The following is a 26,164-nucleotide window of genomic DNA, read 5'->3' as shown; positions in this document are numbered from 1 at the left end:
TATTTAATGTAAAAGACATGTGCTAGTTTTACATTTTCTTAATGCATGTAACTCTTCAAATGTGCATTAAATATAAGATCTTGTTATATGAAGCTAGTGGCGATAAGGAAATTTGTTGCTCAATTCACTACATCCTCGGATTTTAACCAGAGGTACCCCGAGAGACCAGTTATAATTTCTTAAACCTCAGTATTTTCTCAAGAGTTTTCTAGTATCTTTACATACTGCAGCAATGTGAAGTAGGTTTAATTTTAAATTGAAGAAGTTTCGTCTAGGCCTAGCTATATATTGTCATAATTTCACTGATATTTATATTAGAACGAAACGCTTTTGGGCAAAGCAGACAAAACAGCGAAAGTTTTAATAAACCATCATTATCTTATATAGTCTGCATTGTGATTCTTCTAATGATCCCCCGGCAAAACTAAAGACAACCGTGAACATTTGCACAACAGGGCTTTAATACATACATGATAAAAATTTCATAGTGGCATTACAGATATTTCAGAGGCTGATACCCCTTAATTAATATGGTCTGGTTTTCAGCATTTTTGATATCAGCAATGATCGTCTGATAGTTTACGATGCAGAAAAGCCTTCCAAATTCAGCTCAAGTAATACTGCGAGATTAATATTCTGCCACAGACTATAACTTAAGTTTATTTAAAATAAGAGTCGTTGTGGAAAAACAAAGATACTTTCTAAGCAATCGGTAAATGCCTAATTAACCGAATCCTGAGGTATTAAAACGTGAGTTGGATTAAAATCCGATTTAATCTAATTTACAGTGTACGAAAAACAATAGCAAAGAAAACCGGCTATGTTTTTAAGGCTTATCAGAGCGCCAGAACAGCCAATTAGCAGCTAAACGTTCATCCCTCTGTTGTAAAACAAATTGCTAGCGTTGGATATCTAATCACTGACGACTTGAAATTTATGACATTTTAAAATCAGTTGCCAATGTTAAATAAATCTCTTACACAAGCTTACAGTTCTGCAATACCACAAGTTTGTTTTAATTAAAGGATCCTTCGACATACAAAGGTTAGAAACATGACACGATGTTGAGGAGGATCGTGTTTGGTGCCACACTCCCCGCAAGGAAAAGTGTCTGTGTTCTTTGTGTCGTATCGTTGAGGGTGAAAAAGCATTTCTAAACGTACCTGCCAGTTCTCCAGATCCATGGATATCGTAATCAGAAAGCAATTCTTGTATTGTTCGCTGCCTTTCCACACATCCAATGTGAAGCTGGTTCCATCTCCTGTGCAACTGGTCAATTTCACTCTCAAGAGATCCAGAAAGTACCACGCAGTGAAACTGGCGCAGCTCCTTTGCAGAACCGTCCATGTTATCAAATTGTCCTTCGAGACCAGAAAGCTGTTCCAAAAAACTCTGGAAAAGATAAAGTTTATAGTGAATTGGCAGCATTAGAGGTAGGAGCCCCGAGATCGGATCAAATCAAAAGAAAAGGCAGATCCAGTCTCTCGGTGACAAACTTCTCATTTCATAAGCTACATAGAACAAACCGATCTAGTTGTTGTGGCAGGGAAATGCAGCTCATTAACTTGATATTTGTTTTTAGTTCAAAAAAGAAAGGTTTCTCTTCAACCGACATCTAAGCCTCGTGAATATTCTTATTTACTTGCACAAAGACTAATACACTTGCTCAGATATCAGAAACGATATAAGGTTTTATTCATATTAGGTTTGATTGAGCTGAGCGTGGATAAAGAGGGAGCGGGGGAGGGATAGCTGGACTGACTTATGGAAAATGACCTAATACAATTCTAGGTTTACTCATCACAATATCGCAAATAACAAGAGCAATATAAGAAATAACTAAGAACAAACCTTGACTTCATCGAGTTGGTCCTGCAGTGAATCAGTATTCTCGACTGGCGGCCATGTGGATCGAATCTTCTCAGCTTTTGTTAAATGCATATTTACTTCGTCAATCTGGGCTACTAGCATATGCATCAGCTGAAAGGATAAAAAAGACAAAAACTGAAAGACAGGCATAAAAGCTTATAAAGGCAAAAGATGCTACAAATCAACAGAACTAGGTTCGGCGTAACGTTTGCCACAGCTAGACCTCAAAGATTTGACAAAGTAGAGGCAAATCTAACTTTTTAAAATGACAGTAAAAACAGGCATTGGAAGTCAGTTCAGTTAAAAAATTTACAGGCTAATGCAGTAACATGTAAAACAGCTATTTGATTGCAGAGTGAAATCGGTCGTGGCAACAACTGGCATTTCGATTCATTTAACAATATACGACTATTCAATCAATGCTAATTCTTCGGCAATGCACACGAAGCATTTTGCAGTGACATCAGATTGGGAACCAACGAAAACCCGCAAAAATAAGACATACATGTAGAACTTCATCCAGTATTTTCTGCCATTCCTCTGATTTGTGAATCAGCTGCTTCCACTGCTCTTCGACATGTGACAACTGCCTTCGCAAGTTTTCGATAACCCGTAGCAATAACGACGCGTTGCTGTCTCTTCTGCCTCCTTCTGGAGTACCCTCGTGTTTGCTTAGAAACTGCTTTCCTTGTTGCAATGCTTGCTCGATGATTAATCGTCTTACGTTTAGTTTTCCTTTGAAGGCCTAAAAGTATGAACCATAATAGAAACATAGAAAAAAACTTCAGAATATCTAGCTATGCATACAACTGGCAACATTATTGGGCTCTAGGCAACTTAAACTTCATCGACAGTTACTTGGCAACTTGCACTTTCAAACAACCTCCTTCTGGAGCTTATACAACCAATTGAAAACTATTCTTGTGAATTAAACTATCTAAAATTAGCCTTTTCCAAGGGCCCCTTTTTATAGACGTTCCTTAATTTTTCATACTTTTCTTGTAGCTTTTCGAGTAGTAAGTTTTCAAAGCTTTTCAGATTTTTCTCACTAGTCCTACGAATAATCTATGTTTTAACGAACAAAATTCAGTCATATTGGCGATTCAAATGAAAATTCTACTCAAATCTGGAATTCTTTTAAAGCAAATGCTTTAAGAGACATAACCATCTTTGGATCGTTCAAATCTATAGCAAGTATAACGATCATAAAAAGTATCGCATCATTAAACCATTGGTGTTAGAAAACATTTTGATTCCCAGAAAGTCCTAATCTGGATAAGAATTATCCACAGAAAGCTAAAACTCTTGATAACTGCAAAAATGATGCGAATATGAAACTAGAATGAGCAGAAATTTATATATTTCTCCCTTACTGGATATATTGTTCGCATTTCTGCAAAAAGTTGCTTCTACCTGGAAGAATTTAAGTAGCATCCGTATCATCACAACAAACGTATCTTGAATGCTCAATCTAGAAACTACTGAATAAATTTTTCTGCTCTGTTAAGAATTAGTCTGTTTTGTGTTTAGAGCTGGGCATACCTGGTGGTTATCGTTCTGTTGCTGTACTGTCTCCACATCGCCACCGATTGGCTTTTGTGATGTCAATTCCTGATCGGCTCTAACCAACCAATCGACGATTTCCTGCATGTCAAGCAGCAACTGTCTCCACTCACCAGTACCGTCGCTGACCCTACAAAAGCATCGAATCGCATTGGCAAGGTTTGTGAAACATTCCAGATATTAAGCTCACTAAGAGCATTCTTTACTTGAGTCGCTAAGAGTTAACCAACGATGCAAGGATAAAGCTAAATACGTACTTTTGAGAAAATACAAAACTTGGCATAAGCACTGTGAAATAACTTGAAAATCAAATACATGCAGCGAGAAAGAACGTTTTCTGCTACTGCAAAACACCACACTTAAAATATTCTGATCTTGCTGGTACTTTCACACGGAAAACATGCAGTGTGAGATTCTAAAAAAATTTAGGAAAATAAAACCGAAAAATAAAACCTCCAACAGCGCGAATCTTGATAATCAGTTGCAATAATCAATTTTCGTTAGCAAAAACTAATAATGCAGCGGTAAACCAGCTGGCGATATTCAAAAGCCTTAGGTAACGGGTCTCATCTTAATAACACGTTAGTTTATTCTGTCTGCATAAAAATGTGTAGTACCTGTCCCTTATGTCGACCACTCGGACACCAAGGCTGTTCCAACGATCATTCATATCATCAAGTTTCGACTGCAATGCTGTTAAAACCTCCCCTGGTTCCAAATCGGCGATTATATTTTGACCAGTTTCGTTTAAGGTAGAAAACATTGACTGGTGATCACTGATGTCTTCCTCGAGTTGCTGCAAAAATCGAATGTCTGTTTGAGACCAATTGTGGAATACAGATACTTCAATTACGGGACAAAATGAGCAAAACGATTGTAAGAATCTATATAAAGGCATACCAAACATAGGGCAGGCGAATCAGTGGTAAAAAGACATTTTCCAGTACGTAACAAAATGGAAAGCACCGTTTTATGCTGTATGTACTTTATTTAGTAAACAGCACTTTATAAAAGAAAAATCATTCTGTATTTCCCAAGCTCCGACTTGCCGCTGGTGATGAAAATTCCACGTAAACCGACTGGCTTCTATCTTTCAAGATAGTTACTCAACCTACACAAACAACGCCAGCAAACTCAGTTCTGATGCAAAAGATAGTTTAAACTTATCCAGAAAACGTGTATTCACGAAAGAAAAGAAACCTGAATCTATTTGCGAAAAAGCTGAAAGCCCCTTAACCGTTTACTCCTACCGAGCGCTGTGAAAAACAGTAACTTTTCTTGTGCGTAATTTACGCGAAATACTTTAAACCTCTGATGATCCTCAGAAAGGGGCGCCCGCTTCCCAGAAAAAGCTAATTGGAAACTTTAATATCTCCACAGGTGTGAATAAAGCCTAAACTAGTGATGTGTTTAGTTCCTAAAAGAAGATTTCCAAGATGGGAGATGGCGATTAGAAGCCACAGAAAGAGTTCTGTCTTCCGCAGGAACTGTTGGCACTTATTCTTCAAATATCCAAGCTTTGCGGTTTTCTATAGCATAGAACTTGCAATATTTCACTTAAAAGCAAATTCCTTTATTCATTTTACATAACATGTCCTTATGTTTGACATAGGCTTTAACAAGCAAAACCCTTTTTCAAAGAAGCTTTTTTACAATGGTTTTGAAAAAAGTAAATATTTTTAGACTTTTTGTAAACGTTTTAGACTCTGAATGTAAAACGTTTTGGCTGACACTCCTTAGCGTATAAAATGTAAAGATAGACTGATAGCTTGACATTTATGTAAATACCTAGCAATCAATCGAATAGGCCAATCAGCGAAAAATATTTTATTGGAGTCAAGGGTGAGAGCGAACTCCATCTGTCTACACTGACGTCACTTTTCATAGACAGATGCAGCTGTCCCTTTCTTCCCCCACAAACATTGTTGGCTGACCAGGAAACGATGTAGGAGATTTGAAAGTACGTTTTGTATACTATCAAAATTGTTTAGGGGTGTGGGGTGTGGACACCCCCACATTCTTGTGTCCTTCGGTAAATTTTGCTTCGATACGGTGGACACATTCCTTGGTTGTCAGAATTAAAGCTAAAAGTGAATTATAAAAATGGGCACTAAAATCCAATGATTACCGAACATCCCCTAAATCCATACCGCCAATCCATGTCTATGTTGGGGCAAGAAGGCAGAATAAAATATATTTTGGAAAAAAAGAAAAATTAAAGAAAAAATAATGAAAACAACTTGACGTTCCAAGCAATATCTGCAGGCTCTGTATAGCAAAATATTTAGCAATTAGCAAGACAACACACCGCAAGTTCTTTGTGCAGCTCGTCCATTTCTATCTGCTCTTCTGTATGGCTTGCCTCCACGATGGAATCGAGGTCAGCTACCTTTGACTCAGCTGAGCTCAACCACGTCAGAGCAGTGATCATGTTTTTGTGGAACAGAAGCAAACGATCGAGTGATTCCTGCAAGCTGTTTTGTCTGTTTGATGATCTATAACGTGTAAAAGAAGAGAGATGGTTAAAAACATTTGATAAAAGAAAAATATTGATAGATTTGGTAAAAGATAAAGATTGATCTATAAGAGCTTCATCGCCACGCCAGCATTTTAATAGTCCGTTATAACAATAATGTGGTGCAAAGAGGGCTCTCCAAAATACCTTACAAAGCAGAAAGCCACGAGTACACTTCAAAGTATACCCTCGATTTTGAACACAATCTGTCCACACGGCGAAGAAAACTTTGCTACACCAAACTATCAGTGTCAAAAAGGAAGCATTACTGGAGACTGCTGGAGTGGCCTATCTGCCGCCATTGCTTTCAGGAATTCGTGGATTAAGCGGGGAAATAAGATTTTCAAATACTCCGATTTGAGGAAAAAAGTTGTGTTGTAAGGTGGGAAAGGTGCCCTTTAGCAGAACAGGTGTCAAGCGACTTTACAGACGTTTAAAATCTTACTTTCTGAAGTCTGACGTTACTCGCATGTAAAAATGTTTGATTGGATGGGATAATTTCAAAGTGCGCTGTTTCAGGAAGAACTTTACCACGGCAAAACAGGTCACTGGTGTGTTAGTGAAATGGTGTGACGTAACGCGTGACATGGCAGACATCCAAGTTAGTTTCTCGAACAAATATAGTAAATGTAAATAATAAATAAAAAGTTCTGAGATGAGATGATTCGCTTAATGGTGTAAATTGAAGCTCTACTGTCGATTGTCGAAAAAACCCCTAAAGATAGTTCATGTCGGATTGTCGGATAATAATAAGGCGAAGCTGTCGCGTGTTTGTGTAAGAATGAAACGTTAAGATGGGTGGAGAAATTAAAGGACCGCAGTTAAATATAAGCAAGAAAATGGGTTCTATGGAGCTGTATAGCATACGACAACATAAGCGGAATTTCGACAAGATTATGGTCGACAACATGAGATTAGCCATTATTAATATGAGCAAATCAAAAATTGAGAAATCCACGAGAGCACATGAATTTTTAATTAAGCAGTTATGTTTATTGGTCAAAATAAACTAAGTAATTTTGTCCACGAAGTTGGCATAGGCCCATAACATTTCGATGTGGGTAACATGGTGATGAGGGAAAACAAAAGTATATTATTTTATGGAAGGGAGCTATGTTGGCAGTTGAAAATATATGTAAAATGGGAAAACAAACCTCAAAGCACATGGGTGAGGCATTTTGTTTGTTCGCATTATTTTAGGGAACTCTTATTAATACTCTAAGGCAATATACCATTGCACTGCAGTTTTGAAATTCTGTCAAATATTACTGCTTTTGTGATCAAGTTTCGGAACCGTAAGATCTACGTTTTGCTATCTCTTTGTTATGATCATCTTGTCTACTTTAAGCTACATTGTTGCTGCTTAATGTTGCTGCTTAAGGTTTCTGTCGCTTAATGTTGTTGCTGTTGTTGTTGCTGTTGTTGTTACTAAAGGTCTCTCGATAAATGGTTCTCTCCTGAATTGAGCAGCGTTTGGACCCACTCACAAAGGCAGACTTTATTGTTAAGCAGATAATTTGCGGTCGGATCCCGGGATTTCTTTTTAACAAATCCTGTCAGTAAATAATTACACATACATCCTTAGATAAAATTACCCATTATTATAAAGTATTGCCTTTGTTATTTGAATCATATATTTAGGTTTCATTTTCAGCAACGAATTCTTTTGCAGACAAAACTGGAGAATTCGGGCTTCGGTATTTGCTGGTACGCCACTCTCTGATCGTAGAACTTTATCTATGATGCAATATCAATGCTGCATTTACCGTGGGTTTCTTCAGTCGAAATATATTTTTATGTTTTGCCGGAAGTCTGAAGCTAGAAATAGAATAGTTTCGTATATCAAGTCGGAAACCATATATTAAGAATATTTGAACAGCGAAGAGCCCAGTGTCCGTGTAAGGTTATTCAGGGCTTCATTGTATTTAAAATGCCATTTGATTGGAGATCTTTTAGGGTCAACGAAAAACAAACGTAGGCACGTTCGGAGAATAAGTTGCAAAGTTCAAAAATAAACCAAGAGACTACTCCCAGCTGTTAACGTGTTATCAAAAAGTGTGAGATAGTAAAACCAAGGAAACGTTCTTCCTTGTCGGATGATAATCGCAAACCGAGGTGAGCCAAACCTGTCATGAGTGATTCCGTGTTAGCCACAGCGAAGAATCGGTGGCATTACTAACAAGGGTGGTGGGCAGGGGCATGGTCGAATCACACCACAAAATATGATTTCTGAAAATAAATCTTGGAGATTTATATCAAATTCTCCGCGCAATATAGGACAAAAGTTTTGTTTACTTACTACCCTTTTCTATTTAAGTATGGGAGAGCACGTAGTTCTAGCACATGTTTGAAGAACATCGGGGAAGTGCAATTACACATGTAATTATCCGAGATTATAGCGTTGGTAATTCCTAAGTTAAAAATAAAACCTGTGGGAATCAACAATCCTTGCCAAAATTGTTGGAACACTTGTGCAAAGCTGAAGCTTCATTTGAAAAATCTCCCCCCCCCCCTACCCCCATTGCAATGTTGCTCAATTCGGCTGCTTTGACGTTGAAGAAGCCGTATGACAGAATTGAGAAAATAAATCAACATTGTACGTGGGGAGAAGGGGTCGAAATTTTTGAAGCGGTAGTGATATTTTGGTAAGGAAGTTTCAGACTTGCTTTGCTTATTTGCATTCTGCAATGGGAAGGCATTTCAGTTATTTTTGGCAAGGATTGAAGGTTTAATTATCATGAATCGTTGTTTAAAATCAATTATATAGAATTTAGGCACCAACAATGTAGTCGAGTGTTGAATGTTGATCGTTTTTTATGTTTATATATATTTGGTTGATATTTAAATGTTCACAGCAACGACTAACTATAATGTGGTGTTAAAAAAAGTTTATTAAAAAGCAGGGTTGCCTTAAAATATTATCAAAAAAATAATATGGTGAAATTCGAAGAAAGTTTTGATCATCCAATAAATATGTTCCAGGTAGCTTTCGAGTTTTGTTGCTCGCAATTAAGGGCGCTATAATTCTGGCAGAGGCAACAATGATCCAATTTGAAAATACTGAGTTTATAAATTGCCGACAAAAACAGTTTATGCATCAGACTAAATGTAAATCATAGCTTCTTTTCTGATTGCAAATCATTTAGTGATCTAAGCACGAATTTTAAAACATGGCTCAACCTTTTGAAATGGGTTTAACAAGCTTCGGGATATGACATTGTTAAGAACTTTCTGATCAAAATCCTTATTAAGAACGGGATGTCAATACAATTTCTTTAATCCCGTTGCAATTAAGAAAGCTATGCAAGACAATTGACAAATTTAGCAGAAAAAGAGGAGCCCAGCGGGCAATGTGTTCAATTAAATTTAAAACATCAATTGCAAAAGAGGAAACAGTATCTTTAGGGATGTTTCCAAATAACTAAAGTTGACAAATCGAAGCAACTATTTGTAAAGTCGTGGATGTTATTTTGTTTGGAAGAAACATTTTCCGATGACAAACAATTCAACACCTGTGAAAAATTTAATAATGGTTTTAGTTCCTTTGTTTGGAAACAAGTATACATATTTTTGCTTAAGTGGGTAACATGCTAACTTGATTACAAAGCACGTTTCGCTTATTTGTGCAAACTCTCAATTCCGCGAGGTCGTGTTTTCAATTTAACTCCTTTATATAACAGAAGAAAGTCTTTACTTTCAAAAATTTGAAATGAATTTCTTAGAAAAAACAAATTGAGCATGAATTTGGAAAACAAACCACGGTCCAGATTCGGCAGGGAAAGTGTTTCAGATATCATAAATCACAATAAAAGGATGTCGAATATCTTCACAAATGCGATCACACACAAACTTAAGCACTCCGTCAATCTGAGCTTTGTGGAATAATCAGGCATCTGCCACAAAAAGCCTGCGACAGAATAAAAACCAAAAACATTTGCTTGCGATAAAGTACTGCTGTATTTGGAAAGGGCTTTTTGAATGGGTAAGAACGTATCTCTATGGATTGCAGGCCTACAGTAAGAAAGGTTTGTACTTAATAAAAGGTCACAAATCGCAGGAAAATGGTATTTAGAAATGACAATGATGAATTCACAGCCACGCTGGTCTTGCTAATGCCTTCCTTGTGCTAGGGATCCAGGAAACTCCGATGGTACAAAAATCTCTCGGTTGGATTGAATTTCAAATTCATTGATACTGGAATGACCTGTTCACAAATGAAAGGGGTTTGCTCAACTTTTTTGGCTTCCTTCAAGCTGTAATTTTTTAAATCAATGAAACAAAACACTGCATAAGATTACGTATAACACAAAGAAATACAGCTCTAAGGCAAGTTCTTATCGCAATCTGAGCTAGTAAACGGAAGAAAGAATCAGAAAAAGAAAAGCACATCTGTGCACGTCTACTCACTCTTCGAAAAGGTACATGACAAAATACTGAGCAGCGCTCAACTGTGTTCCAATTCCATTATATGGCGACTCGGTGAATAAATTCGATTTGAAAATATTGTCAGGCTCAACGGCTGACGATTCCGATTCTAACATCTTCCCAATAAAACTACTCCAGATTTTCTACCAATTTAAAATTCAAACGATATTGCACCAGCAAACGGCGATTATCTTCTTTCTCTACACGGGTTGGCGATAAGTCAGACTTTCAGCGTGCGATACCTGGCTGCAAATTTAACCTGAGGGAAGCATCCAAATTCACCACATCAACTTTCCAGCTTATACCAGCTCTATCTGATACTTATGGAATGGAGCTCTCACAATCCATGCATATTGTTTACCGTATTCATCAGATTAAACAAAATGCAATGCTCAGTCTTATTACAAATACTTCGGTTCATTGGAGAATATCAGGATGTGGTTGAAACGAGCGCTATCTATTTACACGCTGGTCAATAACGAGGCATGCTGGGTTGAACCCAAACGAGAAACCGAGGCTTTGTCCCTAGAGCGGCCCGAGTTGGATTGCGACAAAAGATCTCTACTTATTCAACACACATGCATAGGACCATAAGAGTGGGTGGGATGTTTTGTTCTTCGCTCAACAGGCACACGAGAAAAAACATGAAAGGTCTGACATTATAAATAAACTAACGATAAAAAACAAAAATTACAACACTAAAATGGTAGACGTACTAAACACAAAAGTAATAAAAACAAGGATAATTAATATTGACTCGAAAAATGAGTATTATGGAAACAATAATTAAACAGAAATGTTCAAAATGATGATAATCATTTTCACAATAAACAACGATAAACACTGCAGGAACGAAAACAAAAGAATTGAACAACAAAAACCACAGCAAAAGTATACAGAGTTGTTATTAAAAACAAAACAAAGTGTGTTTTATAAAGTTGCATACGCAATTTCTGCATTCTGAGAGAGGAAAAGAAACTACCGTTTCAGAGGCACACTTGATTTAATAGTTGTGACTAACAAAAGTTGGAACTCGTTCAAAGAGTAAGTCAAGGAGTTGACAGAGAGAGAGGTAGAATGACGAATATCAAGTGTGGAGGGTGACGTAAACATTTTGTAGCACCAATTAGTTAGGACGAATCTTACATTGGTTGTCTTTTGTGCGAGGGGCAAGTCATTATGGAAATCTGGTTAAGATTTATAGAGAAAAGAAACGGCCGAACCTCCAAATTGTCAAGTGTTTCCTCATAACCGGGTAAAATGAAGGTATGTAAAATGACCCCATCGCTCGGTATGCGACAAGAACAGCGAAATTGAGGGGGGGGGGGCTGCCCACTGTAGTGCTTCCCATTAAATACACGGTTATAAAGAAAATATAGTACAGTTTCACATAGATTGGGGGGGGGGGGTTCCAGCCTCCCAAAGTACTCCCGCTTCCGACGGCCCTGAAGAATCTTGCTTAAAAATGCACGCAAAGTGCGAGAAGCTAACTGGTCATTCAGCTTTCAGCGACAGCGAGGTCAGACCAAACATTCTATTTCACCACCCTTTCAAAGGTTGTTTAAAAAGCAACTCTTCTACAATCTCTTGCTCTTTTACTCATCTTTTTTCTTTATATGACATCTCAAAAAATCTCCCTGCCCCAACATACCACCTAATAAATGCTTGTCAATTTTGTATACTAGGCCATAGTTCTTTCTTAATCGCCAAATAATTAGACGCACGTCGTGCCCAGATATTCTTAAGGTTCACTACAATTTCTAGTGAAGCTCTTATGCTTAACCAATGTTCGATCTTATCGTTAAATCTAGTACATTACCCGCTAATTATTGATTATTTGTCGCCAGTAGATACTTTTGTCCTGCTTTCATAATTTGCTAGCAACAGTATTTGATAAGGCATAAAAACCAGAACATCGCCAGTCAACAGGAGAAGTAAAAAGAGTTTCCGAAGTAAAGGCATGGTCACTTCGGGGTGGGACGGTGCGAAGTTTATTTGGATAGCTATACGGTAATGTACTGTGAAAATTTCAAGGAAAACTTCAAGCCCGCGATCATTATTCACGATTTAAACTAACATTGAAAACTTTAATCTCGAAAAATTGGATTTTATTTTATAGCGACCTGAAATTAAGAACGAGGCCATGAATAAGTGCACTGACACTTAGACGCGATCTAGGGGTCTTTGAGTGGGGATTAATACAAACTGAAATCTCGGAGAAGAAGTCTAGAGAGATGCTTGAGTGAACCCTCGGAAAGGGGGCCAAAACCCTTCCGAACGAACAAGAAAAATATTGCAAGGAAATGTAATAAAGTCCGAAGAACCAAACACAGGGTAAACACAAGGCAGAAAATTGCGTGACAGCGGGAGAGCTGACGTAGAAGAGGAAACTGAACAGGCACGCAACCTTTCCCATTCAGCAGCGTGCATAGGATGGATATTTAAATCACGCAACAAGCATTTTGAGATTCCAACAGTTATCAACTGAGCCTTACGTAACTTCCTCACGTGACTTTTCCCTAGCAAGCAGTCCTACTTCCATAAGAACCCCGGGAAATTCCGATACCGTACATTTTCCTTCAGGATGGGGGAAGGGGTGTCAGATAAACGATGAAGGGCAGGGGAAGCTCCAAGGTTAACCAGAACATCAATATGAATAATCCAACGTCCTAAGGAAGAACATGGTCCTTGAATACTTCTCGTTAGATTTTTAAGCACCCTTGAAAACTTCTGGGCAACATATTAGAGCATGATTCTACCCCATTACCAATCCAATCTTGAGATACTCGTAACGGAACCTTCTGGTGTCTCGCTAATCAATAGATTGAGTTGCCTTCAGTCATAGTAACCCGAGAGTCAAAATGTAGCTGGAAGGAGGGAAGCAATCAAGAGGATAACGCGTGGAACCATGAACACCCTGTCTCTGAAATTTTCTCGTGTTTCGTCATAATTTGAAATAGAAGGAATGAATCTTTGAAACTTGATCTTTGTTAAGATCACTTTACAACCTTGTATTTTCCTAACGGAGATGAACGAAATTGATACAGAACTTGGTAAATCCGTCAAAGATGGAGTGTAATCCAATGGAAATGACTGTCTGTGAGAAAAAACAAAGCCAGAACCTGCGAAATTGGCTGGATTAATAACTTTGTTGAGTAATGTCTGCAGGCTGTGTAACTGTGTGTGTAGAGTTGACTTAAAGGCCTAGACATTGGGCTCAGTTTACAAGGCAGCGATACAGAAATTATTTCCAAAGAATAATAAGAGGTTTCTACCCGAAAAGGACAGCTAGATCCTCGGTTGATATCATATGGGATGCGCCATAAAGATGTAGCCAAACAAACAATGAAGCCTAGTCCCTACGAAAGCAGTTAGACCATGGGCTATTTGTTTGAAATCCAGAGAATAACATAACTGGCAGACGTCTTGTGACTAGTTTCGATGTACATGTGTAAACAAACATTCTGTTACAAAAGTGCAATGCAGATATAACAAATGCTGTTGTTATGGGTCCAGTAAAAATAATAACACTTTTAAGATGCACCGATAGCTTACAGTCTTCCTTTTAACTACTAAACTAAACGCGTTTACTGCAAAATGATATGTTACAAGAGAATGCACCCAACCTTTGATGATGATGGTGATGATGATTATTATTATAGTTTTTGTTGTTGATCATAAGCGATAAAACATTGATCAGTGCAAAATTTTCAACAGAATTAATCCCTTTTTCCATGACGTCATTCAGAACAGCTCACCACATCGAAAACGGAACAGCATTTGAAAAATTTGAAATCGAAAGACCTAGTTGGTTGGTGTTTGACTACAAGGGTGTGATATTTAGTTATTCGACAGATATGTACACAGTCAATGCAAATCATTGAAAAAATGCATGTAAACCCAGTGCATATTCGTAAATAGGGCAAATACACAATTTGGCACGAAAAATGGATTCTCATGTACGTCATAATTTGTATTTTCTATTCATTCCCAGCGTCGAGGCACACATTCCCTTAAGGGGTAGTGATTAAAATTTTGTCAATGATAAAAGCCCTGTCTTAATAAACTCACCCACTCAAATCAGAAAATCCCTTTCGGAAACAAAGCCTCCATGTGATGAGTAACGTGAGAGCAGATGGCTTTAAAGGGTTACCATTTAATTCCCGCAACGCCCTTGTATCAAATAGATGCAAACACTATTTATATGTGTATAGGTGACGTGCCTGAGCAATTTTGAAAATGATACACTGAAAATATTTACAAAAGTCGTGCATGTGTATGTTACTTTTCAAAGTATAAACATTTGCTAGGAGTATGGACGCGAGTCTCAAGTGTCGACACCAATAATTTTTTTTAAATTGGCAAATTGGCGAAGCATTCGTGTATTTTTTGGCAAAACATGTCCTTTCCTCATTCTCAACTTCTACACTGCTTCCTTTTTTTTGTATTCTGCGAAACCGTTGAAAATGCCAGCCATTACGGTCCAGCCCCGTATTACTGATAAAACCGAACTAGTGCTAACCTTTTCAGAAGATTTGCTCTAAGAACAAACGTCTAGTAAATCATTAGTAAGACCAACTAGTATAGCACAGTCTGCATGGCCATGAAGGGAAGACCTTGCTCTCTGCAGCTCAGATGCTCTGGCGCTTTAAGAAAATTTCTGAAGTCATTACTTGGCCTCGAGAGACAGAACTGTTGAAGACAAGATTGCAAATGTATCCTATTTAGGCACCGGTTGGCAAATCAAATAATAATAAGTATCACATTATTGCTTTCGCTTAATCCCGCTTTACTGTTCGGCTTCTAAGCCAGATTTGATATTTGTCTTTAGTACCTCTCTCAGACGGCAAATACGAAAACCCTGCTTGTTTAGTGACATAATGACTGGGAATATAGTCAAAAGAGATGTGTCTGATTTGTTGTTGTTCATATTCAATTGGCACATTTCATCTTCTTACAATAAATCTAATGTTGACTTTCTATCGTGTGGGGGCCAAAGCCCTCTATTTAAAACTACCAATCCTGACCACAAAGATAAGATCTTTGCGTGGCCAACAGAAAGAATCATGGCAGAACCTACCAAAGCGAGCAGATACACCATAGCTTACAGGTGATAATATCGAAACAGACATACCGCTCTTTGATTTCTTCCCACTTGCGTCTGATGTTATCTGTGGCTGCTTGCAATGACGTCAAATTATGATCTGCATACTTCTGAGACATCTTCTCGCTAGCTTTACAAAACGATACATAAACTTTCTCTATACCAGGAATGTCGTCTTGAAATTGCTAGGAAGGAAAATGAAAAATAGATTTTGATTATTAAGGTCATGATGCCCTCAATCTCACAGTAGAGTTTTTGTGTTTCACCTACGCGTATTCCACTGAAAGCAACACAAAACGTGTAGCTCTAAAAAAACCAATTTACTGGCGACTTTGTAACAAGGTCAAACGACTTTATGAAGCTACAAGTCACAAAAACTTCGTGAAACGATTGAAAACTTCTTAGACATTATAAACATGTTTTAGCAAAAGAGGCAAAACTGAAAAAGACTGAACCCTCTGCTACGCCATTTGTTTTATGTTTTAGACAAATCTAAAACGAAGTTCAATGCACTACCAGAGACTAGGATCACTTTCAATCAAAATTCGTCCCCCAATGAAACTGAATGCACAATTTCTCATAAACACCAGAAACAAATTTTTGTTAAAAAATGTCCTAGAAAAACGTGGGGACTTTTTATGTTTAAGCAAGGAAAGCAGAGACGGATAACGTGCGGTAAAATAAATTAAGCTCCGTTTAACAGCGAGCTGTTCAACACTAGACGGATGACAGTTCGCAAAATTGAGAAGTATGATTGCTATTCTAGGGCTTAAAATGAAAGCAAACACATTGAATTACACAATTCATAACACATTACAATAAGAGCGTTTTCGTCTGACACTCTTCAGAGCATAAAACGTCAGAACAGAGGTTCAAAGAAAATGATAAAAAATATATACACCGTTGTGGATCAAAATAGGCCAATCAGAAAAACGCAAGCACAAGACCGGTATAGTTGACCAATCAGTGCTGCGTGCCTAAAGATAAAATTACCACTGGAGTCCAAGAGAGAAAGCGAACTCCTTCTGCCTACACAATGGCGGCTTTTTCGTTCGTATGTAGATCGTTTCTAAAACTGCTAGATGGAAAGACAATCGGGCTCTGCCAATTATCTGTAACATGTCGTCATTATAGAGTTTAGCACAATCTGGGTTGTCTAAAAGATGTTGACCGATGGCAGAATCACTTGTTTTAGCGGTGTTTCTAGACCTACAAGATCGAGGAGGCTGTTCTTTTCGAGGGTCAGTTTTGTTTCTTATGTTGGAAGGAACATGCTGTTATATCCTATCCCCCACCTTTGCTATTAGCTATTCTAGGGCTATTTCCAAGAATCTTGGACTTACTGAAAACTTTTGTCTGGGGGGAGGGGATGCTAGAGGTGAGAAACTTTGAGAAGTCTCCAAACAAACCGCAATTTTGTAGGGATTTTCTATTTCAATATTAAAACATTTGTTAGAAGGGAAACTATCAGAAAATCTTTCTGGCAAGTAAGTGTACAAAAACGTCCAAGCAAGAACTTCATTTCGAAATATTTGTATATAGACAACATTTCAGGCGAGAAGCTATCCAATTTTCTAAGCATGAAAAAACCTAAAACCAATACTAAAGTTGTCAGTAGACGTAAGCAATATGGCGCCGCCTGCCAAAAAAAGCCAGTGTGTATCGCTGTATTTACGCGATCAAAATTTGCCATAATGGTTTCAGGAACAAGCTGACTGGGACTAAATCAAAGCCTTTGAAGGATGGGATAGTGGATTTATCTATGTTTTAAGAGATTAACTAAATGCTCAAAGCCGAGAACTTTGAAGACTGAAAGAATTATAGATAAAGAATCCGAAATATTCACTTCACAAGTGACCTGACCATAGATTAAGTATTGAAATTGGCCGCTTTAATGGTGTTGTCGAAAATGAGATTAAACCTATCATAGTATTTATGCTTAAATACACGATAGGATACAGAAAATCTCATATAAATAAAACATTTTTGAAAATACTACCCGAAAACTATCTCAGAAGCTTCAAAACTTCTCGTCAAAAACAACAGAAGTAAAAATTTATGTTAAAATAGGAAGCAGTGTGAATCACAACAAGGTAAAAGGAGAACGTGAAGTATAATATTCTAGAGATATCTTTGTCGCTATCAGAGCAAAGGCTTTTGAAAATAAAATAAAGTTATAAGACCAAAGAAAGGGAGACCACAAGGCCACAGGGTGTGTCATAGATGACAAACAAGGTCTGAAGGGCCTAGGGCAATTTTTTAATGCTTGAAAATTCTACAAAAAAAATCACATCATGTTAGGCTAAAATCCGATTTACACTTTAAACTGTTATCACCACTAAAAGACCTACTGTTTAGAGTGGTAATTTGCAATGGATTAATAAATATAGCAGACAGAAACATGAATGAAAGATAGTCCAGGTACTAATCTTAGAGGCCTAAGGAGAAAGGAGATGAATTGCGAAAGCAATTATTATTGCCAGTCGCTTCCAACCAAAACTGATTGGGACAATTTGCCTTAGCAAGGGTGATAATCGTGTATGTTTTAGGCTTACAAGTTACCAGTGACATTGCTACATTGGAAAGCAATTTTTTTATACTTAGGATAAAGATTTGATCGAGAAGGTAAGCAAGTCAAATATTCTATTGACATGCACGTGGATCAAAGTGATTACAAAGAAAACCATAAAGAACTTTGATTACATGGGAAGGAAATTACAGTTATCAAAACAAAACTCGTCGATGTAGCTTCAATGCAAATGATTCAAAAAGCGGAGCAGCGTGCAGGCCCCTTCAAAATTGACTAGAGTCACGCAAGCACGAGAAACAAAATTCGATTCTTAGAAACTAAGGATTCAAAAGAGATGCTTGATTGTAATCAATGCCGTGCTTTCCCGTCTTGCCTCTTTTTTCCGCTGCAAAATGAATTTGTAACCATAACAAAAGCAACCACACAACAGACAAATTAGACCTTAGATTCTAGAAGGTGGCTAACTCCCGGTCTAGTCAATATGATATTGTAAATCTTGGTATGTGTGTCTTTGAACTGAGAAGAAACTGATTGAGAACAATAGTGAGAGAAGGATTGTAAATGGTGAGTATAATCTGAAAAAATAACTGCAAGCCAGAATTAAATACATGGATTTCCTTGGCAGATATCGCAAAGCTTCATGCAAACAAAACTTTTGGAAAGAAAAGTGCAAAGCAAGGATGATGTTTGTAATCACTTAGCACTGCAATGTATCGTGTTATTTAGAATTATCTTGAAAATTTTAGCTCTAATTATAACACACCTTCTGAACACTGGGAAATTAATTGATCACGCCCTTCGAAGAGCCAATAAAAATACCATACATCATTTTACAAAAGCGGATTTTAGAAAGTGTCTGTAAAACAAAGTTCTCTTTATAGTTACTAGACAATAATCAATTTCAAGATACAAGGCCAATTTATTCATCGATTTGACATGACAGGCAGGGGGCAGGGGGAAGTAATTGATATGATGGTCATAGGCAATTTCAAAGTACAATTTGCTAACCAAGTTTACTTCCATCTAATTGGAAAGTAACTGTTTGTTTCACTGACTATCAAGTTTGTTTCACTTTTATAAAGATATGTAAATATGCTTTATACAGATCATGGAAAAACAGGCAGGTACAACAGTACCTTTGGCGTGTGACTCAGTCAGCTTACGTCTCGCAAGAAACAAGCTGGGCTATATAAGATAATCTCAACACGATTATGTGGATGGAAGCCAGAGGCAGTGAGAGGCGGCTGTGAATCGGTTATTGAAGGAGACAGGTTCTAGTAAATAGCTTGTGATCTTATTTGAAGAAGTGATTATCCAAACAATCACTGAAAATCTTATTTGGACTTCCGTGATCTTGTTAAACATTTAAAGTTCTCTAATTCACACAATCAAACCATTGTTATTTATAATTATCATCAATAAGACCTATTTTGCGATCATGTTTTGACCGTTCCGTGGATTGATGTATGAGTTTTTATGTCGAGAACAGCGTGAGGAACCACGGAGTTGGAAAAGCAAGGTATGTAATAATGGTGTTGTTTTTTCCAGGCACCCCTTGAGCAGAAGCTTACAGAGTTGAGATCTTGCTTTAAGTCAAGAAAAATCAAATATTGTCAGAGATGAACGAGCAAATCAAAGACGAGAAAACCATGACATACTAACAAATGCATTAAAGAACGTGGTCCTGGAAAGGCTGCAGGTGTATGGCAAAGATTTGTAGTATGACGTTGCTTGGGAATGTTGGTAAAAATGTACATGAGAGTTTAACTTCTTTGTTTGTTCAACTGAGGTTTTTCCAGGAAGGCGATGGGCTATGTTTCAATTAAATCCCAAGCTTCAACATATATAGCATAAACTTAAAAAAAACTATAAATAATTTCAAAAGGTCATCCATTCCTAACAAAACACAAATCGAAAGAGTAAAAGGAGAGTTTCAAAGTATAACTTATAAGAGGGCAACTGTATTTTCATAGGGTTAATCTTCAAGTGATTGATTTCGAAAAAAAATTCTTTTCCGAGGTACCGACCAACCCTGCTTTCAAAAACAGCGGCGTTTTTTGCGCTGCTCTTTAAACCCTTATCTTTACTAGGCAAAATGGGAAATTTCAAGAAAGAAAAAGGGAACTATAAATTCTCTGTTAGCTGAGAACCACATTTGGAACAAAAATAAAAATGTTTACCTTGTGCTGCATAAGTTGTTCCTCCAATTCAGTAACAGTACTCCCAGGGTCCTTTGCGCCATCGCTGCTGAAATACTTTTCAGCACTCTGCAGCCACCGAACAAGCTGGCCTCTTAAATCTTCGTACGTTCCCCAGTGCTCCACCAGTTCTTGCGACTGGTGTCGGTGCGATCTGAATTTAAAAGTGACTGCCTCCCAGTGCTCTTTCAACTTGATAATTTTATCATCGATGGCAAATTTTGAAGATTCACTTGCGTCATTTGACAAAGCAGCACCCAACTCGGTTGTTTCTTCGAGCTGCCCTTTGCGAAGTTCCAACTCAAGATCAACGGCCTGAAAATGAAATGAAGAGAGCTTATTTATGCAGAAAAAATTTGAAGGGATATTTTGATGCAATTTTTATAAAATTACACGGAGGGGACATATTTGATGAAATTTTTAGAGGAAAAGATAAAAAACAAGGCCACAAAACAATATAAAATATGTGACACCTCAAATGGAAGGACGGCTAATTGATAAAACTAACCTAAACTTACTAATACGCTTTAAGAAATCAACTTAAAAAGTAATCATAACAACTAAGCAATTATATCTAAAATACCATTGCTACGATAGGATAGTGTACATTTGCACAATAACGCAGAATCTCTGTTTTAAAACAGTCTCAATTTCACCTTATTTTTTAAAATCTTTTCAAGCTACTCAACACAATTTTCTTTAACTCAGCAAATGAGAAACTTAGCATTGTTATATATTGCTATTGTGTTTGAGATGCTCTACAGCCCTGGATGGGACTTTCTTGTAATCGGTAAATAGGGGACAGTCTTAGTTTTTCGTAAGGGCCCCAGATGCCTCCGCCACGTCACTACAAAAGTGGGCGTGTTCTGATTTTCCAGCTATGCTAAATGTCCTTTATGTGGGAAATTAATGTCGTTCCCCCTCCTCGGACGCTAAAGGGACTCCGTAGCTTAGCAACCATGTGAAAGAAAATGATTGACAGGTAGAGAGAGAACGTGAGAGACTTCAAAAACAACGAGATGTGAGGAGAGTTTGAAAATTGTAATTTGTTTTGTTTTGTTCATTAAAGTACTCTAAAACGTACCAAGCGAATTCATTATTGTTGTCACGAACCTAAATAAAATTCGCGACATTTACTTAAATATCTGTCACCATCCACAGAACAGAAAAAATAACACTTTTAAAAAAGCATTTACCAAATCACAATAACGACAAAAAAATAACAAATTAAAAAAATACAAAAAAATAAGAAAATTCAAGAATGACTCAGTCTATTATTGGTTATGTGGATGTTTTACCCGAGGGGTAAATCATCCCAAGAAAATTTCGTACAATTTTTAGGAATCTCGTACGCTATTTGCAAGAGTGAATTACCCCTTGGTTTTACCTTCGTAAAAAGAAGGAACGGATAAGAAAAACTAACTTTGGGGAAGGGGGAAAACATGTTTTTTTATGAGATAAAAAAGGACCACTGACCGCGTGTTGCTGGGCAGCCTTCTCCATTTCTTCAGGATCACCAATCAAAACCGGGGTAATAAACTTAGCCTCGGTTGCACTTAGCCAGGAATGGATCTCTCTGACCTTGCTCTCAAATGATGCGCTGCGGCCACCAAGATCTGGTTCTAAAGCATATAAACAAAGCGTTTTACTAAAAGGTCTGTTATTTTATTGAAGTACTTGTGCAAAGGCAACATAGGGGATGTAATAATAAAGAACCGTTGAGCCATGCAATTCTCTTCGCTTTCGAAAACGATTACATGGCAATCACACATCATTATTGCCAGCCATACCTGTCCCCACATATTCTCGCTATTATTCTCGTGGACATAATACTGCTCAAACATGAATAACTGGTTTGATTTATATTTAAATTCTTGAACTGTTTGAAAGTCCAAGTTTCTACACTTACAACGTACCTTTTGTGGACTGAAGGTGACTTTAATGCTGTGGGTGAAAGTTTATTAAATTGCAAAATTGAGCAGGCCTGATGTTTGAAAACATGATCTGACATTCGGCAATTTTATCTAACAAGGGGGCTTTTTGATCAAAATAACAATACTTGAAATTCATAAGATCAATTGAAAACATTTGGCCAATTGGCCAAGAAACCAAAAATTTCTTACAGGAACCAAAAATGGAGCGGTACTGTTTATCTGTAGATAACCATAACCTTTTTTAGGGTTTTTAGAGGGTAAACACCAAATAAAATATCATTGTTTCTAAATAGTAATAAATTGCAAAACCTAATTGAAGAACTAACCATCATTCATTGTGAAATACTCCGGAGATGACTCCTGCAGATGCTCCTCCGCAACTATCACGTTTTCGCTCACCGCTGCCTTTTCTCTCAACTGTGAAGCCAACTGTATGATAATCTGCCAGTCACGATTCAACCTCTCGATTTTATCGCGGACTTCTTTTGGGAAAGCTGTTGTCAAGTCTCCCTCGCCACGGAACTCTGAAAGAAGTTTATTAATTGCTTCGACATTCTTTTTCCGTGTGTCCAACGCCTGTCTCATCGTCTGCAAAACGAAAAATTGAATCAATGAAGGAGTGAATAGAAATTTCAACTCATGAACTAAACATTATAGCAAGAAATAAGCCCTAGCACCAGAAAAATTCACGCCATAAAAACCGCAGGGCATATAATTCTAGTAACCATAAAAATCCAAACCTGCTGGAACAGAAAACATAATAGGCCGACTGAAAAGTTTGTCTCGAAAAACAACCAAAACCAAATAAATATCAGCACCCTAGCTGAAACAACGCAGAGACCACTCTTCGAAATGCATTGTGTGTTGTCTCTCCTTGACAGTTGACGAAATCCCTATTTTCTCACTTTGACTATCAGGAGATACTAACAACCAAACGAAAAGAACAAGCCCACGTCACTGGCTGAATTATTTCTCTATGCTTGTAAACATTTCAGAAGCATAAATAATCTTTTACCCCCCTGAAATGTCCTCAATACGATTAGTCATAGAACAAAAATCTTAAAACACAGGGGGCTATAGCATCAAATATGGGCCCAGAGGACGCAGTTCTTTTACAAACAAACGTGGGAGTCGGCAGTTTACAATTGAAATAACGTTTTTCTCGGCAGCAATTCTCGAGTGAAAAAGGAAACAAAAGGAGCCAAAAATATGATAAAGTTCAACAGAACCTTAATTGGATACCAAGTTAACAAAATCGAGGAAAGTGTTTAACTTAATGGGATTAAAAACTAGAGAAATATAAATATTTATACACGTTATTGCAATTAACAAAGCATGTATATTTATTTAGGCCAAACTAATTTATTTGAATGGAAGCATATCTAGGCGATACAAAATCGACATACAACACACCCAAACTGTCTTATTCACCTTGACAAAAACTTCCATAATAAATGATTAGGCCAAACCATTAAACAGCGGGGTGAACAAGAAATATTATTTCACGAGAATGGGACCAAAACAAAAGATAGCTTTGCAAAGATAAGATAACATTAACAATAAATAACCGAAAAGTTTACTTAAAAAAACTGTTTCAACCACTGATTAATAAGCAGAAATATTTTCCAAATATGCCTTTAGATCGTACAGTTTAAAAAAGAAAGAATAAAACAATGGCAGTCAAACATGAACATGTCATAAAGAATCCAAATTTCAATTTATATTTTTCCTTTTGCTATTAATTTTAATTTGTCATGAAATGTCAAAACGCCTATGTTACCTCTGGGTCCACCATCATCCCACTTGCCTCGCCTCGTTCTTGTTTCTCGAGAAGATCCCTTGTCGCTGACATCCAGACAGACAGCTCTTCGAGTTCTTCTAAGAACTTCGTTGCACGTGACAGCTTTTCTTCGACTGCTGACCTACGCTGGGACAAGGCAAGACTGACCTGTTGCCATCTATCCTGTACAATGGAAACTTTGCTCTCAATTTCAGTTACCGATTTAGAAGACAAAGTTTTCGTCAACATCTTCTGTCCAGAGTTTGTAAGATTGAGAAGCTCTTCTTGTTTCGAAGAGAGTTCTTCTTCGGCTTGCTGTCGAAGCAAAAGTTGATGATAATAATGAACTTTGCTTCGTAAATAAAAGAAATATCTTCATGCTTTAACATGATTTCTTTAAGGTTGAATTTCTTACTTATCCCTGATTTCAAATTCTATTCCCTTTTACTGAGTCAACAAACTTGAACGTCAATCACAATGAATTTCTAGAGCCCTATTCCAATCAAATAAGAGGGCCTTTACTAAAGAAACTACAAAAAGCAGTACACAGCTCCATATATAAGATACGGTTTTATGCTAAGAACATACTATTAGCTTTTCTTTGTATTCATCCAAACCGTCTTCATCGATAGGGTGCGGCTGTGTTTCTGTAATAAGTTTGTGTGTCTTATTTATCCATACCAGAAGTATGTCGCAAGATTCAACAAAAACATTCACGTCTTGGCTGCCAACTTGCTGGAATCTAAAGAAAAAAGGAATACTTATATTCCAGATACCTATACATATAAATACTCTATCAACGCTTACCGATCTTATGAAATACGCTTCATGGTTTTGGTATCTCTAAAAAGTGGCGACACACCGCAAAAGTGGCGACATACCGCACAAACATGCAACATAAAGCAGAAATACATTCCATATCCCTCTGCTTGGTTATACCTTGCCATTATCACAATGAAATGCAGCAAAGATATGAATAAAAATATTGTTTCACGATTCTTAAACTGGAATCTTATCAATCAATTGCTCACAAAAGAACACCCCTTCGTATTACTCAAAAACATCAGTATTGAGTAGCAGTGTATAGAAAGGTAGCTCCACTTTCTTGCCTTTATTGACTGGAAACTGAAGAGATATTATAATGAATTGCTTGCACACGATTTAACAAGGAATGTTCTTCGGTAAAATAAACACTCTCAAAATTTATTTTTTAGCTGCCTACCAAAAAAGAGCAAACAAATAAAATATCACGAAAACATTAAATTTTACCTTAAAAATGAATGCAGAGTTTCAAATTGAGACATAGCAGAAACATAAAATTATCAACAATATTTAGCAGTGCACTTTGTGGTAGCTGATCACTAACGTGTCTGGAAAACGACAGACCTGCAACTCGATTTATGGTTGAGTGAAATCAGCCCACGTGCGATACTATAATTAAAATACATCCAACGCAGAAACCGCTTTTAAAAAAATTGTGTATTCCATTGAATAATTTATTGCCTTTGCATGAAAACGACATTCTAGAAGAGGAATTGCACGTGAAATGGAATCAAATTTGTCGAATTTAAAAATAATCTCAAAGGTGTGTGAATTATAGCTGAAAATATCGAAAAACATGATCTGTTGTCTGAGAAAGATGTACTGAGAATTGTTGCGTAACTGGCAAGAAACAACCAGCTCTTGGCTCAAAGTCTGATGTCAATGTTTCAAAAAAGAGTTCACTTTCACAACTTAAATATACGAACTAAAAAGCATGTACGGGCTTCTCCTCAGAATTATGTGGACTAGGCCTAAACACAATGAGTTGAAAATGCTCCAAATCGACCTAGAATGTCTTTGTGTCGTCATGCAATGCTCCAATTTCACTTAGGTTTTAAAAATAAAGATATTTCAAGTAAAATATAAGAAAACTATTCAGTTTAAACTTTGAAGAGAACTGCAACGAAGATCTGTTTGCACTACGGCACTTTCAAGAATATCGAATAATCTTTCGGTGGGGGGGGGGGGGGGGGAGGGTACCATTTGCAATGTACCCAGTTCAGATTTTCCTGAAAGTCAAAAGACGGTCTGAGGAACAGCGATATGCATATAAATTCGGCATATAGATATGCATATAGAAAGAGGCCTGGTGACAAGCGTCGCATCTAAGAACTTGACATAACTCAACATGCTTAAGATAGTGACTAGCAAGAGAAAGCCAAAGCGTCCTTTTGAAACACCTTTCAAATAAGAACGGCGTACTT

The 26,164-nt window shown here is 37.2% G+C and overlaps 1 protein-coding gene and 1 long non-coding RNA gene across 4 annotated transcripts in view; one reads left to right on the top strand and one right to left on the bottom strand.

The window, feature by feature from the left end:
• Positions 1-26,164, bottom strand: part of LOC135685489 (dystrophin) — a 102,794-nt gene that overhangs the window by 12,620 nt on the left and 64,010 nt on the right. For all 3 annotated transcript variants that reach the window (XM_065201454.2, XM_065201455.2, XM_065201456.2), the window contains 12 exons: positions 24,507-24,660; positions 23,919-24,233; positions 22,465-22,726; positions 21,681-21,826; positions 20,187-20,519; positions 15,507-15,661; positions 5,741-5,927; positions 4,050-4,228; positions 3,412-3,562; positions 2,375-2,614; positions 1,852-1,980; positions 1,164-1,392 (listed from right to left, as the gene is read on the bottom strand). In XM_065201454.2, coding sequence (XP_065057526.2) covers positions 1,164-1,392; positions 1,852-1,980; positions 2,375-2,614; positions 3,412-3,562; positions 4,050-4,228; positions 5,741-5,927; positions 15,507-15,661; positions 20,187-20,519; positions 21,681-21,826; positions 22,465-22,726; positions 23,919-24,233; positions 24,507-24,660 — 2,480 coding nt within the window. The remainder of the gene's footprint in view (positions 1-1,163; positions 1,393-1,851; positions 1,981-2,374; positions 2,615-3,411; positions 3,563-4,049; positions 4,229-5,740; positions 5,928-15,506; positions 15,662-20,186; positions 20,520-21,680; positions 21,827-22,464; positions 22,727-23,918; positions 24,234-24,506; positions 24,661-26,164) is intronic.
• On the top strand, positions 18,147-24,092 carry LOC148958461 (uncharacterized). Its single transcript, XR_016144635.1, has 2 exons — positions 18,147-18,570; positions 19,555-24,092. It is a non-coding gene; the product is annotated as an uncharacterized LOC148958461 (long non-coding RNA).

The sequence above is a fragment of the Rhopilema esculentum genome, chromosome 15, assembly GCF_057945365.1.
Source record: "Rhopilema esculentum isolate cy_ngs chromosome 15, ASM5794536v1, whole genome shotgun sequence".
Taxonomy (NCBI): domain Eukaryota; kingdom Metazoa; phylum Cnidaria; class Scyphozoa; order Rhizostomeae; family Rhizostomatidae; genus Rhopilema; species Rhopilema esculentum.
The sequence above is the reverse complement of the archived record's forward strand: the minus strand, read 5'-3'. Positions and strand labels throughout refer to the sequence as shown.